General features: G+C 42.1%; 1 protein-coding gene across 2 annotated transcripts in view; it reads right to left on the bottom strand.

Annotated features, from left to right (window-relative positions):
• Positions 1–1,655: 1,655 nt before the first annotated feature.
• The window catches only part of LOC310958692 (mediator of RNA polymerase II transcription subunit 13-like), a 78,273-nt gene continuing 64,139 nt past the window's right edge, over positions 1,656–15,789 (bottom strand). The window contains exons 10-31 of one of the 2 annotated variants that reach the window (XM_083929746.1): positions 15,072–15,728; positions 14,569–14,782; positions 14,272–14,350; positions 14,041–14,162; positions 13,728–13,806; positions 13,355–13,569; positions 12,508–12,683; positions 11,349–12,277; positions 10,869–11,048; positions 10,505–10,734; positions 10,183–10,381; positions 9,787–10,075; positions 9,445–9,697; positions 9,163–9,351; positions 8,838–9,061; positions 8,559–8,701; positions 7,990–8,148; positions 7,511–7,675; positions 7,042–7,205; positions 4,500–4,664; positions 4,186–4,295; positions 1,656–3,514 (exon numbers count right to left, since the gene is read on the bottom strand). In XM_083929746.1, coding sequence (XP_083785872.1) covers positions 3,382–3,514; positions 4,186–4,295; positions 4,500–4,664; positions 7,042–7,205; positions 7,511–7,675; positions 7,990–8,148; positions 8,559–8,701; positions 8,838–9,061; positions 9,163–9,351; positions 9,445–9,697; positions 9,787–10,075; positions 10,183–10,381; positions 10,505–10,734; positions 10,869–11,048; positions 11,349–12,277; positions 12,508–12,683; positions 13,355–13,569; positions 13,728–13,806; positions 14,041–14,162; positions 14,272–14,350; positions 14,569–14,782; positions 15,072–15,728 — 5,074 coding nt within the window. In that variant the 3' untranslated portion in view covers positions 1,656–3,381. Of the gene's footprint in view, positions 3,515–4,185; positions 4,296–4,499; positions 4,665–7,041; positions 7,206–7,510; positions 7,676–7,989; positions 8,149–8,558; positions 8,702–8,837; positions 9,062–9,162; positions 9,352–9,444; positions 9,698–9,786; positions 10,076–10,182; positions 10,382–10,504; positions 10,735–10,868; positions 11,049–11,348; positions 12,278–12,507; positions 12,684–13,354; positions 13,573–13,727; positions 13,807–14,040; positions 14,163–14,271; positions 14,351–14,568; positions 14,783–15,071; positions 15,729–15,789 lie in introns of both variants that reach the window. The other variant, XM_083929745.1, reaches the window with a different exon arrangement.

A 15,789-nucleotide genomic window follows, 5' to 3' on the forward strand; every position in this document is an offset into this window, starting at 1 on the left:
CCCAGTCCCTCAAAGACGGTCTAGTTTTGTTGTCCACTAGGCATTTCTAGGCTCTATTAAAGTGCAGTTTTTCCACTCAAGGACACACATACACACACCTTTAGAGGCAGTTGACTCTCCTATATTTGAGGCTCTCCCTAATTGGACTAATTTCAAAATTGTGCACCAGCTGAGACATAACAGCATGCATGTTTATGAGTTTATGAAATCATGCATCAAATATGCTGCTGTGGCGTGAAGCTTTCAGCAGCCGTCCATCCTGGTGCGCCATCACCATGAGTACAGCACAACACTAATGTGCTCTTGGTTATTTTTGGATCATTTCCATTTACTTTACCAATTTTTCCCCCTGACCTATGGCACTTGAAAAAGGTAAGTGCAGGAAAAGCTTTTTTTTTTTTAATGTGATAAAAGTTCTTTCTTCTATTGCCTTGTATCCGAGCTTTCTAAAGGACGTTAATTAGCTTATGTTTGCACGGGTGAGCCGAACAGCCCTTATAAAACTAGACTGTCTTGTTGAACAGGAAGGACAACAGCTGGGTGAAAGTCACTCCACATAGTATCATTCATTATTGTCATATGCTTCACAGAATTAGTCAGTAAATATTGCTCATCTTCAAAGTTTGGGTATCGACTCATCTTATTCGTCTTACTCATAATGACAGAAGCTTATTGTTATGGCAATTCCTTAGATGTAATCGCTTTGGGTGTTGTTATAGGCAAGGCAGGTGTAGGCAAATAATGATTCACACCTCTCGACAGCACAGTGTAATAAAAGGATTATCTTTCTCTGCATTTGGCTTGTAAGATTAGGATTACTGCACATCATATTCACACCATTTGACCTGTGAACCGTTATGCTCCAGCATTTACTGTTTCTTAAAAATGTGTACATCATATATGTATTTAAGTTAAAAAAATCAAAAATAACATTAAACTGTCATCTAAACTTTTTTACATACTTACTTACATATTTTTATTGGCCTTTTACAGTAATATTCTGGATGTTATCCAGACCAAGGATTCAGAAAATGTACTGTAATAAAAATAGCAAAACCTCACTCTAAAAAGACTAATTTACAAGTAAAGTTACATATTTTGGGTTTCTACTAGAACATGTTTATATGCGTTAATGTTCAAAAACACATTATTTTTCTTATATTATCCGTCTGAATATACCTGTATTTGCCCTCTTTCTGAACTGCTCCATTTTAGCTCCCCTCTCTTTAAGCCCCAGTCCTGAAAAAGCTCAGTCTGCTCTGATTGGTCAGCATTTCTTCTTCTGCATCTGGGCTCTTTGTGTCTGACGCTGTTTTCTCTTTGTGACATCACAACCATACAGAAGTCCTGACGGCTCGTTTACAGACACAGTTTCTGAATACGGGCTGTGTGCATTTCTCTGTGGAAAGAGTGTTTTGCTACTTTCCCAGTATTTATTTAGCACCTCGGCCTGCTTCATAATCAACAGAGACATGGAAATCTTACTTTTTTTTTTTTTTTACAATATATGATCTTTAAGCGCATTACTTGAATTCTTTGTTTTTATTCCACCACTGATCATCAATATTGGATTACCCAAATAAACTGACCAAAATGAAATAGGAATATAACACAGTCTGTTTTACAGCTTTCAAAAGAGAACAGCAAACACAACATCATTTTGAAGACTTTTAATAATTTACTAAAAAAGAGTGTAAAAGTAACAGATCTCTCCCACTAAAGTGGATCTGTTTGATATTCAAAGTGATGACAGATGTAACAATTTTTTTTGCAAACTTGCCCTCGTCTGTACATTTGTGTACACTTACTCGGCAAGTCAACCTCTTGGCTGTATTTAAATGAGTTTTGTATTGTATACTGTATATCAAAAAAGCTCACAGCAAAAAATACTTTGATAGGAATCACTTGAAAGTAAACCGACCAGCATGAAATGTACAGCTTTAAGAAAATTCCCCAAAACACAGCTGAAAAGTGTATATACAAACATGCTAGGAATCTAACAAAGAGCGGACTGAGTGAAGCTGGAGAGACAGGCCTTTCTAATGTTTTGCTTGACATCATTTAGGAGAGCCAATGAGATAAACCACCATTATTAAATATTTCATAACCTTACAATCTTCAAATACCATGGTCTTCTATTGCCTATTTCAAGTTTGTTTTTTAAGCAGAAGAGGAACACTTTATAAATATAGAGTATACTGTATCTCCTGCATCAATTCGTTTAACTTAAAACTCATTAAATAAAAAGGCATAATGTTCAGTATCTGTATAAAATAAAAACAAAAACAACTAAAATGCATTTTCTTTGATACATGTTCATACTGTGTCCACGTCTAAAGAGATGGTTGTCTCCATCAACCTTATCTTTAAGTGCCTGCTTGGAAGAGGTAATATATATTTATGTATATACATATATATATATCAAATTCTATGACATGATATACTTTGTATAAATATGGCATCTTTACAATTGCATTAAAATGACACTTTTTTATTTCAGATCCCAAGACAATTAACAGTCAATTGGGAGAAAAAGGCCTTATTTAAGTTTCTCATTTTCTCGTTTTAAATATTAAAAATAAGTCTCAATTCTTTGCAAATGTATGTCTTCATTATAAACAACACTTCTGTCTTAACTGGTCTAATATTTTTTCCATTGTGTTCATATCTACAAGGAAGGTGAGGAAAAAGTGCCATTATCAAATGCTCCCCCTTTGGAGTAAATAAGGACCGTTTGTCCCATTCAGAGTAAAGGTACAAGTTTCATCGACCGACTGCTAGTCCCAAGATGCTCAACAGTGCAGTTCTATACAAAAATGTAAAAGCATTATGGATTTAACAAAGCCATGTGTTTGTGTTCTCATGCCACTTTGCTGGTTGTACAATATGGAGTAATGTGGCCCTGCACAGATGTCCAGTTTCACAGGTGAAGGTGTGAAGAGAATTGTAAAAATCTTCTCTGTAAGATGCTTCGAATGCCACTAAGAGGTGTAGCTTGAGTGGGACATGATGCTATTTTTGAGAAAGTTGTGATATGTCAATAAAATGAGCATAGTTGGATAGATCCATCTGTTTCCCTCCACAGCAAGCACCATACCTGGCACAGGACCAGTTATGAAGGATCATACTGTACTGGGTTTGCAGGGTGTTGCAGTTAACAAGTTAAAGTTATTGTTCAGAGCCTTTTACTCTTCTTAATCATTACATTCCAGGCATGGGAGAGTTTGATTTGCCCTGTCCTTTTTGGCCATTAGATCCACGTCCACCCGAAACAACAGCAGAGCTCTGGTGCTCTCTGGTGCCCAGAAGGAGGAAGTGTAGGCACAGAGGAAATGACGGTAACCATCAGTCCCCTAGAGTTGTCCTTGAAGTCTCACACAGCTAAAGCATGTTCAGAATGGCGTTGTACATTTGGATAAGTACAGCCAAGTGGACAGGCAGGCAGGACTGTCGGTCTTGGGTGGCAGGCGTACACGTCAGCCAGGAAAGGGCATTGTACTGCTCCAAAACAAACCTGTTTTTTTGAAAAAGACGCAATTTTAGCAGTTAATAATTTGTAAGAAATTCAGTGATTTAAAAAAAAATGTTTTACTGCTTATTCTAAAGCTTTATTCAGTCAATGTTAATCATAATATTATGAACTGAAATCAGTTATTCACTCTAAATATTGATATTTAGTATTAGTATAAGTTTTAGTCTAAGATTATATAATCATGAAGCAAATAATGACAATTACAAAATATTTGATTCTTTCATTTTGATATTTTAAACATTATTCTATTAATAATATCCATAATTATTATTAATAATAATAATAATGATAACAATCCATCAGACTTGTGTAGCATTTTCAGATATCTCATAAACACATTTACATATTGTAGGATAAAAAAACAAGCAGTAAAGTCTCTAATAAAGTCAGACATTAAAAAAGAGAGATATTTAAATTGAACCAATACAATTATGACAATAATATAGTATGTGTGAGATCATTTATGTTACCTGAAGTAAATGTAACCCATTACTGTTATACGTAGAATAGTGTTTTGAATACATAGATTTATATCAACTGCCTTAAGGAGACCACTGGCCACAGACGGACTGTTTTGTACTCAACCAGTATCTGCTTTCTATACAGCAGATGATAAAAAAACTCTAAAGAGAAAACATGTGTTATATATTTACCTGAGCACATCAGAAGTGGTCTTTGAGTCTAAGGGGTGAGGGGTCCTCTTAGTCTTGTCTGATACCAGCTCATCTGACTGGGCTATGGAGATGTGGTGATGGAGGGAGGCCTAGAGGAAAGGAAAAACAAAGAGCACAGGGTCGTTGAAGGAGGCCTGGCTCTATTGTGTTGAGCAGTTAAGTATTCATTATGCATTATATGTACATATGTTTGTATCACACACACACACACACACACACACACACACACACACACACACACACACACACACACACACACACACACACACACACACACACACTAGTTTGAGTACCTTGAGGAAGAGTGGACACTGGCTCTCAGCCTGTGGGCAAGAGGCCCAGAACCAGTGAGGAAGTCCATTTGCCTGTGCAGTGGAGACGTAGTAGCCCAGGGCCAGCGGCTGCTGCTTCAGCTCTTCTGGCGGACTGTCCCTGGAAAGCAAGCGCTCTCCCTGGCTCTATAGACACAGGAGAAGGCCAGTTATTAATCACAAACCTTTATTGTGATCCTTTCAAATCCTAGGTCATGGTCTGTCCGTTCACGTACAGCTTAAAATTCTGAGTGGGTTGTCCTTAAACAAGAATTAAAAACGGGACATTTTCAAGGTATTGCATGAAAGCATGAAAAGCTGCTTAGAAATGTTAATATTATATTATTTATATTGTATTAAAAGAGATGTGAAGATGTACTGTAGCTAGTTCAGCAATTGTCATAAGAGATCTGCTTCTAATTTGATTTCCCATGTTTTGAAATGTACTTGAACTTATCATTATTGTATTTCTTTTTAGGTCAGATATTTCTAAGTTAAAGCATGCATATATATATATATATATATATATATATATATATATATATATATATATATATATATATATATATATATATCTTATAGATTAAAAGATATATACTTAACCACAGTGAACTGCTGAAAAATACAGTATTTTACCCACAAATCTTTATTAGCTAATACGATTTTTTCTTCTTCTACTGAGTCAATATTTTTGCAAAAGAAAAACATATATATTTTGCTTTTTTGGCCTGATGGTCAATGTGGTAAAGACTAACACAACATAAGTGTGCATAGCAGTTGCTTAAACCTATAGCGTGTTAGTGTGCAGCTACACACTGTTCCCACAGTTTGACAGTACTGAATGAAATGTTCTGTAATACAAGTTGTCAACATGTCTCCTCTCTTGTGCCTCCCAGACAAATTCCTCTGTGTCTATTATACTTGGCAAAACTGTAATTCTTGTTTGATAATATGAAGTGTTCCTGTCAGCAAAGACTGCAGAAAAGAAGCTCCCATGCATCAAAGTACAAAATCAAATCTGAACCTGAAGAGGTATGCATTATAGTTCCAATAAACATTCTGTAATAAACAGTTGTACATAGCAATTAAAATGCTTATTATATGGTATATGATGTACTCTATGGGTCATATATGGCAACTGTTGTTTTTGCTGCAGCACCGCTTAGGTATTTCAAGGTTACACAGCTAGACTCAATAGGTCTGATCACACCCTGTACTTCTCTTCCTTCCAGTGCAGCGTCTGAGTGGCAGACAGACTTCTTTCCATGTACAAAACCAATGTCTAAGTAGTAATTTGAAAATACAGAACCAAGCTTTTTTGACATCATTGTCATTTTCTACTGCTCAAGTCACTCTACTTGTCATAGACAATAATTGATCAGATTAATGCCATTTTGAGATAATCGACTTCGGCTTATCTGCTGGCTGCTGTTAAATGAAGTCATCTCCCTTGCGTCAGTTTCGCTATTCTGCAGGCAGACATCAGCATCATGGTAGCCAGCCTCCAACTTACAGGGCTTACTCACACTTACCGTTTGCACTGTGCCCAAGCATGATTCATGGCTATAGACCTTTTCAGCAGAATTCCATTGCTAGGCAACAGCCTTGGCCCTTGTTAACTTCCTGTCAGTTTAATGTCATTCACATGAACTGCGACAGGAAATGAACTAGGACACATTTAGAATGTTTATGTTTACATCTTTGAAAATATCCATAGTCTAGTTAAGTTCCGTGCGCAAGCCCAGCACACTTCCCGGCTGCGGCCTGGATGAGAGAGATTGGCTTTAGCAAAGTATGATTGCACATGTACGAGCACGAGCATTGACCGCGGTCCTGAGACTATTTATATACAACTGTTCCCTGCGACAGAAATTTAAAAAGATCCCGCCGAAGGGTTCGCAGTGCTCTGATGGGGAGGCCGAGTGTTTACTACAGATTTGATCAGTTGAAAATATTCGAAAACAGTTGGACTTAACAAAAACTCAAGGGGTGATGACGTATAGGCAAGCAGCAATCGCACTGCGGCCTCGACCTTTTGAGCGAGTATACGCCGGGCCCGAGACGCAGGGGAGGGGGGACAATCACGCTAAAGCACAGCTCGGATCATCTAGGCCAAGTGTGAGTAGACCCTAAAAAACTACCTTATGGCCCCCACCCAAACTCCCGACAAGTAAACGATTTATCAAATTTGTCATGTGGGATGTTTTTGTGGAACTGTAAGCAAGTGCTGTGAAGCCTTTCAGGGGCCGTCACCATGACAACAGAAGAAGGCTCTGGAAATGATGCAAACAACTAGGCAAAGACTAAACAGAGACAATGCAGACTATGACATAGTTAAATAAATGTTCATTAAGTTCAGTATTTTTTTGTCTCCTTTCCTCTTATTGTTAAATTTTTGTATTTTAGATTTCGGCTATTGGCCGCCCTGCTCTCAACATATCTACATCGGCAAATTGAAACCCCAACTGGTCAACCACTAGTCAAGTCAATGTAGGATGATTCTTTCCACTGGCCCATGACTCACCTTGGTGTGCTGGAAATGTGATCCCATTCCCATCCCAGACGGAGAGCCCGGCGAGGGCACAGGAGAGGTGTTGGGGGACGGGTGGAGGTTCCCTGTGATCAGCATCATGTCGTGGCCAATGTCGTTCTCCAGTTCATCAGGAAAGGGCAGATCGAACATGTCATCTGTGGGGGAAAAACAGATATAAAAAACAATGTCAGCACAGCCTTACTGGATTTAAACTTTGGTTATTAACAATGAATGACACATCTATAGTTTGGGGTAATTTCCCACACAACACAATCAATTTTCCCTTCCCAACGTAGTCCAGATCTAAAACTTTACAATGTTTTTCAAAAGCCATTTGTGACTGTGTGGAAGAAATATTTTAGCACAAAGATGCCACCTGTTGGTGAAAAATAATATATCTAAGTTAGTTTTATGTCTCAAGACTTAATAAGTAAATGACTGTTATCCTGTTAGTCGTTACCATTGTTGTCCTCAGTAGGGTAGGAGCTGGGCGCCAGCTGGGTGGTGGCAGAAGTTGGGAAGACTAGGATGTGTGTACAGGAAGCATCCTGAGGTGTGTTCAGCTGCGAGGTCTGTAAGTTCAGAGCAGTGCTGCGGCCAAACACTGAGCCCATAGTAACTGCATCTGGAAACATAGAGAAACACAGCAAAAGTGACGAGTTTGTGTTAACTAGGTCTTAGCTGGTCTTAAATTAGCTGTGACATATGTTACAGCATAATGCCCCATTAATGTGCAAGTACATATATTTTGTTTTCATTTCATGCTGTAGCTAAATTACACAGTCATCTGCACAATTATGTAGCTCATTTTTGTCAATGTGAAAACTAAACCAAACAATATAATTCCAATGTACTGCAATATCCAATATTATTATCACCTTAAACCGTAAAGATCACTATAATTTTATTGCGGTTTCACAAGGTTGACAGGCTACTAACCAGGCATGATCACAAAGGAGCCCTGGGGCTCCATGGCTACCAGGCAGGCACTGAGGATACTGGGGGAGTCAGCAGCTGAGATCCCACACATGCGACAGGCCTCCTTGAGCTGGCGGCCTATTGAATGGAGGGAATGCTCTCCGAGGAGTGAGCTCCAGTCTGATTGAGAGAGAAGGGTGGGAGGTGCATGTGCGAGAGAGAAAACAAGATAAATGCAGATATATTTAGAGATAAGAAAAGTCTTTAGAGAGCAAAACAAATAAAATGATAATTATAAAAAGATAAAACACGTATTTAACAATAACTAGAACAATCGCGGAAAAGAGGAAATAATAAAAGTCACACTTTTATGCTTAAAGCTGAGACATGTTTCCAAATGAACACTCACTCATTTATATTTTTCAGTATATGCACTTCGGGAAACAAAGTGATCATAAAGTAATGTTTTAACCATGCTAGAATGAAAGATATCTGGCAATAAACGGGTACTCTACATGTCCTATGTACATACATCAGTACATTTTATTCATCAAGATAATCCCGGTTTCTTCTGAATGGACGTCACTCACCTTTTAGCTCCCCGTGCCCCAGTCTGCCTAATCGGCCAATCACAATCCTCCATGGCAGTGAGGTCATCTGAATGATGCCAATACACCATTCCCATAGCTTCTGTAGTCCCATCTTCCTGGCTGAAACTTTGGGACGTCGTGCTCTGAGGTGAAAAAAGAAATTCACAGAGAGACTATTAGTAGTATTAATTATTATGTTAGTATCAATTTCACACAAACAAAAGCAGAGCAATTAACATCTGTGCACAGAACGAGGACCATTAACCACTTTTCCCACACCTGTTGGGGACGTCAATGTTGATAATGCTGGTCTCCAGGAGCTCCCCCTGCTGGTCGGTGCAGGACACCAAGATCCAGCGCTGGTCATGTGATAGGCAGTATCCAACGAAGAGCACATTGTATTTGGGAGGAAGCTCTGCCCATATCTCCCCTGGTTCTGGCTGCTTGGGACCGGTCGGACCAAGGATGAAGGGGGGAGTGTACAGCTGCAGTGGACTGGGATGCTAGAGGTGGAAATTCAGATTAATATAGGCATGAGCAAGTATGAGACACTTTTGTTTTTTTGTGTGCTATATGGCAGAAGTTGTTTCATTTTCATGCTTACCTCTGGACTCTTAAGTACAGAATTGACAGTGGACACTGGTCCAAAGCCAGTCAGGGACTTGATGTGTGTTTGTTGGGGCAGCAGACGTCTGCATTGGGAGTAACAGGAGAAGGACAGGGAGCGCAGATGTTGCAGATAGAAATTGCTCTCACCACTGGTCGGCTGGAGAAGGTACTGGCAGGGCACCACCTTAGTAAGACAAATAAATATGGAAATAAAAGATGATGAGCACGAGAGCAAAAGTCAATTCTGTGTAATTCTGTCTGGTGTAAATCTTCCTACCTGTAGCACCAGTGCAGGTCTCATCGCCTCAGGCAAAGTCTGTAGCATCTCTGTGTAGCAACGAAGAAGCCCTAGTAGCCAAATACTACTGGCCTCAACCTCGTCACCCTCTTCTTCTTCTCCGCCTTCATTTCTCGCTCCGCTTGAGCTCAGAAAAGCATCCACTATGTAAATAACAATAGCCGGTGGGTTAGCGTAGCTGTCCATTGAGTCAGCCACAGTGGGGATGCCGATCCTAGACTGCTCAGCAGTGCTGAAAGAGAGCAAAGAGAAGAAAGAAGTTGTACTATAATTGTATTCGTTCAAATGTGTGGGGCAAAATTTGAGTGGTTTGGGCCTTACAGTTCAGGGGTTTCTGCTGGTGTGTTGGCTGGTGGTGTGGCACTGGAAGACCCTTTAGCATCACTGGATAGTCCTTGGGTCGTCTCCCCCATCTGGTTTGAGGATGCTGCAGTCGGAGTCGAAGCATTTCCTGAACTGACAGCCCCTGGAGCTTGTTCACCATCAGGGCCCCAAGCTTGAGGCTGCCCAGAAGAGGCAGGCTGGGCTGAGGATGTGGGGTTTAAAGGAGGCTGGACTTTAGGGGGCAAAAGAAGACTGCTGTCCAAAGGCAGTGCTGACAGCTGGGGACCTGCAGGAAGGGGGGAAAAAAATCTGAATTAAAAAGTAGAATAGACTGTAATAAAAGTTCCTGAATTATATTTTATCTATTCGATTAGTCTGTTTCAATATTCTCACCAAGCTGCTGCTTGCAGGCATAAGCGTAAAGTTTAAGTTTGCTAAGGTTGTCAGTGTGCCGCTGCCCAACCCAGGGTCCATTCACCCACTGGTCCACATTTAGCTCCTCCAGCTTTTCTGGCTCCACTTCTTCCCCCACACGCACAAGGCCATCCCTGGACACCTTGGCCAGAGGACGGTGCTTCCCTAGGCGGCACGTCTGAATATGGAGCCAAGGCTACTGATCAGTCTCTCATTAAAATCACTTCAACACAATTCACAGTATATAATAATACGTGCTGAAAATTCTACAATGTTTCTGATTCGGATACCAATCTCTTACCTCGTAAACAGCGCTGAGTTCCTGGAAGAAGGAACGGGCTGCGGCCAGCAGAGAGGGGCTATTGGGACACAGCACCACATACGCCACATCCCGCTGTCCTCCGTAAGGCTCCAGAAGCAACTTCTCCCAGAAAGGTAACGCTAAGGGGGACAATGCCAAGAAGTCCCTTTCCCGATCATAGCCCAGTAACACTGGAGGGATGGGCAAAGGCTCTGGTGACTCCTCCGAACCTTAGACAAACAGAAATAGTAGTCTAAAGACAACCTCTTGTGTGTTCCACACTGTCACAGGCAATTTACAGTTAAAAAAAACACTGGGACAGGGGATTCCCTTTCTGCATAAGACAGAGAATATACTAACTAACCATAGGAGCCTCTCCCAGCCATCTTATGGAACTGCTGCCAGGTTAGTGGACCCTGAACATGCTGTATATTTTCCCAGGTCCGTCCTGTTCTCTTCTTCTGAATGGCATCCTGCAGGTAAGGCTGCAGAGACAGCAGCATACGAACCATATCCTGGGACGACAACATGTTCATGTCCACCACTAGAGATTGGTAGACACAACCAAGTGCATACACACACACACGCACACACGCACACACACACACACACACATACACACACACACACAAAGGATACGGACAGATGCACACATGTTAACATGATTCTTTACACAAAAAACAAATAAAGACACATAAAACACATCAATACACAGTTTAGATAACACAAAGGCAGCTAGACATACATAAAGATAATATTGTCACCAAATATCTATAAAGTAAGCTCATCATACACTGTTATCCCGAGGATGCATTCCATTATTCTAATATGATAAAGTTCATACCATTTGTATGAGGCCAGGAGTGAAGAGCAGTACTTCTGACAACAGCTTGATCTACTTTCCCTCCTGTGTGATTATCGACATACTGCAATCCCTGTTCCAAGGCATTGTAACAGTCCACACAGGCATCGCTCCCGTCAGCCCACTGCTTTTCAGACATCCAGCTTTGGAGCAGTGCCCCTTTGCGGCCATGGCAGGAACAGCTGAGGGGAAGATGCAGTGATGCCAGGGAGGAATTGGGCTGGGAGCAGTGCTCCTGCAGGAGGATCATGACTAACGGAGAGGCGGTGGTTGCGTCCTGCGACCGCTTGGCCCTGGGGTCACCCATACTTGGATCCCTCCGGCAAAGAGCTAGTCTCCTCTCGGCTGCTCGGCCTACCTCAGAAGTCCGACCATAAATATCAAGCTCATCCTCCAAGAAGAGTCCTGTGCCATGGGCCAGCCGCCTGTTCACAATAGCACTGAAGCCGCACATACAGCGGTACTGATCTTCACAAGTTGAATCAGGGATATACACCCCTACATCTGCTCCTTTGACATTCATATTGCAGGCACAGATACAGCAGCTGTCAAAGTTGCGATCCTTGAAGACGTTGAGGACGGAGTCTGAGAGCAGGAGGATAGCGTACAGGCTGTGGGCCTCAGGCAGGGAGGGTCCTGGCCGAGCTAAGGGCTCTACAGAGCTTAGAGGAAGGCTGGTGGAGGGCGTGGAGGCCGGTGAGCTGAGCTCAGTACCATCCTGCTTCACTGAACCCTGCCCAGAGCTTGCAGCGTTGATACCCCGTGGCGTACGTGGGGTTCGTGGAGTGGGTACGGAGAAGCGGGGAGTGGCAGGAGACGGGAGGATGCCAGCAGTGGTGCTCACAGAAGCAGTGGTGGTGCTCATCTGGCCGTACTCCTGGTCCATCAGGGTGTTGACGCTGGGCATATTTCTGAAAAAACACACACATTAAAGGAAACACAAACTAATAGTCAGATAGACAATCAAGATTACTTTAGATGTCTGGGCAGCAGCTCTTAAAGGCGACGCTGCTCCTTACATTAAAACCGAGCATCCTTCGAACATGGCACCTTTCTAGTGGAACTTTAAAGTTAATTTCACATCTTAATCCTTATTTATCCATCTCTTAGTCACAAAAGCTACTCATAGCTGACGACTCACGTGTATCCGTCTTTGATGAAAGTGGTACTCTGAGGATGCATGACTGAGAAGTGCTCCATTTTGGGCATGAGGGCCCAGGATGGACGATAGTAGCACTGCTCGGGAATCTTGAGTGGTGGTAGACTCTGGCTGGGTAGGCAGGAGAGTGGAGCGAACATGGAGGAGCCTATTGGTGGCTGTATAGAGGGGATATCATGGAAAATGTACAGTTTATCAATTAGTAACGCAGACAAAAACAGGGGCGAGTCTATCATTTGGTAATAATTTTCTCTTAAAATACAAGACATGGTTGACATATCTATCTAGCAACTGTGCCTGACAAGAATAAGGGGACTTGAGCTATCAGGCTACATATTATGCTAGAGTAAGCCATGTGTAATTTAATACAAAATTATTAGGGAAATCCCCCAAATTCCTGTTTGAGCATGCTTGAGCAAGTACTCACATTTACAAGGGGCTATTCCCCACACCAACTAGAGCTCAATACAAGTTGATTATATTGCTACCACAACATACTCAAAAGATACACACATTTGTGATACACACACAAATGATAGAAGCTTTGTTTGTATTGACAAGCATATGCACCTAATAGTGGCATTCTACTAAAATTACCATTTGTTGTCCGTCTCGCAAAACAGATAGTGATAATTAACAAGATACAGGTATCAGTGAAACTACTCCAAAGAGCTTACTGCCGGACAATCAATGAGTCCTTGTATTGACTTCCCCTTGATGAGAGTTTTAAATGCATAAAAGTGATTTCAGGAAGTAATTAACGAGTCAAAGTAAGCTAAATATGCTACTATATGAGCTATTATTTCAGCGTCAATCCGCCTCTCCTCACCTTGATATCATCCTGCCTGGGGCTGACCATGCCCTCCTCAATCTCCATCCTGTATTCATTAAAGTGGGTGGAGGCTAAAGGCAGCAGGTGGTCGGCCACTCCACTGGGCATAGGGGGCTCTTGGCTCGGGGTGTCACGATACGTCATGATGGGAGAGAAGGCTGGGTGCTGCTCTAATGAAGGTGGGGTGGGAAACATCCTCTGGAGGTCTGCTACTGCTGAAAGGAGACAGAGATGGGGAAAGCGATGGAAAGAGGAGGAGGAGGAGGAGGAGGAGGAGGAGGAGGAGGAGGCGGAGGACATGAACAAATTTACATAGGCCTAAGTGGACTGTAGTTAGACTGACATGTAAATAGTCATCGAAGTGACTCACTTGATGGATAAGGTACTGCAACTCTCCCTTCTTTCCCCAGAGGGCGATCTTCTGTCGATACTGGTAGCTTGGTTGAGTGCTGGTTGGGGTAAACAGTCTACAAATTATTACACATAAAATAAGAGGATCTGTTTTAGTTAATATTCTGCTTCAGAATATTGAAACATTGAACCTAATGGATAAAAGGAGTAAGCTAATCTGTCATATTTGTGAAAAATAAAACTGTAGCTGAGTCAGTTAATCTCGCATGCTGTTTTTTAAAAAACAAAATAAATATATGTGGCAATATAGTACGTAAACCGTAAGGCCTCACCCCCAACTCCTCCTCATCTTCATCAAATATGTTATCCAGATCAGAGATGTTGACCACTAGATCTTTTTCTCTGGTCAGAGAAGGGTTGGCTTTGGCAGCTCCATCATCCTGACCCGATTCATCTAAAACAATACACAAACAATTTTAGGACAATGGCTCCAAATTTCCCATGAATAATGCACTCACAATATCAATATGAAGTTGATGCCGATGGCAGCTATTGTACCCCACCTGATTTTGGAGCAGAGTTAAAAATGGACATGGCATCTTTCCCATCAGGCAGTGCTCCGTTGCTGGTGATTTCTTCTCCCTGGTGGATATTTTAGAAGAAAATAAGAATATTCCTAGATCCACTGTAGTCTAATTTTGACAAAATATAAAGCCTGGAGCCCCCCTTTAAGCAATGCTTATATACATATGATGTGTAACATGCATGGCACATACAAGTTGTCATGTGGTTAATATAAAAACATTGATTGTAGTTTTTCTGAATCAAAACTGCATTTTGTTTTACAACTTGTGTCCTACCTTGCCCTTCTTGCTGGGTTCTCGTCCTTGACCCTTTAACCTCTTGGAAGAGGAGAAAGTGTACTCAATGTCTCCTTCCTTAAAGTCATAGGGATCATCCCCTGGCTCCCGCAGTGCCTCCACACATGGCTGCTGGAACAGGCCCAGAGTGTGGATATGGTCTCTCACCCTCTCCTCAGAGATTTTAAATCTCTTGTGAGTCTGCGTGTAAAGTCTGGAGGAGAGAGATGCAATCAAATAATGTGTGGTAGTAGTAGTTCATTCTTTCTCTCTTACTTACTTCCTTTTGTGGCCTCATATCTAATCTCACATCTCATAAATGCTTTCATTGGATGTGTCACACACAGTAGCTCCAGTGCTACCTGACACAGCTGCTAGATCCCCCAGTTTTTTATTGTTGATGATTTATGTCTTGTAGGATTCTGCCTCAGGTAGCACTTGAGCCACCCCTCCCAACTGCACCAAACATTTTACAAAACACTGCTGTTGTGTCTCTCTCCTACCTCTTTAGCGGAGCTCCCTCAGTGACTGTCTCCATCTTCATTTCCTCTAATTTATCAGAGGGGAGTTCACAGGGTCTGAAGTCAGTCTTATCAGTCCTGGGTGTCCTGAAGCCTCTCCACCAGCCGGCCCCACTCTCCCTCTGCCTCAGCAGAGCTGTATACATTGCCGTTTCGCTGGTAATCAACCCCAGCCCTGAAGTCCCATCATGACAGACAGGCATATCAACAGGCCCATCCAGGACCTCTGGGTCCTGCACTCGGGGGTGAGGGCTGAGTGTAGGCGGAAGTGGAGACATTGGCGAATGGAGAAGGGACTCAGGGGCTTTTCTGCCATTGGAGAGGGTTTTGGGATACTTGCAGCTTGGCAGAGAAGCCAGAGGCTCCGAGGATGGCTCCAGAGCCACAAGACCCCCGAGCTGGGGCCCGCCAGGTGAATCCTGCTCCAGAGGGGTCTCCTGTGTGACAGATAGACGGTGGTGGAAGGGGATCATGGCAGGCCTCTTGGACTGTTTGTCAGCTTTTTCTGTCTTATCACTTGTCTTGTGTTTGGGCAGGGAGGGAGGGTATAATGATGGGCCAGAGGACTGAGTGGGGTTGGCACTAGTCTGGGGGTTGGCAGTGGATGTGGTAGTCAGATTCAGCTTCTGCTGCTTCAACCTGCAATAAAATCAAGTAGGTTAAAAAAAGAAAACTAATAAAGAACAAAGAACCTGATTAA

The sequence above is a fragment of the Echiichthys vipera genome (assembly GCF_963691815.1).
Source record: "Echiichthys vipera genome assembly, chromosome: 16".
In the NCBI taxonomy this organism is placed as follows: domain Eukaryota; kingdom Metazoa; phylum Chordata; class Actinopteri; order Perciformes; family Trachinidae; genus Echiichthys; species Echiichthys vipera.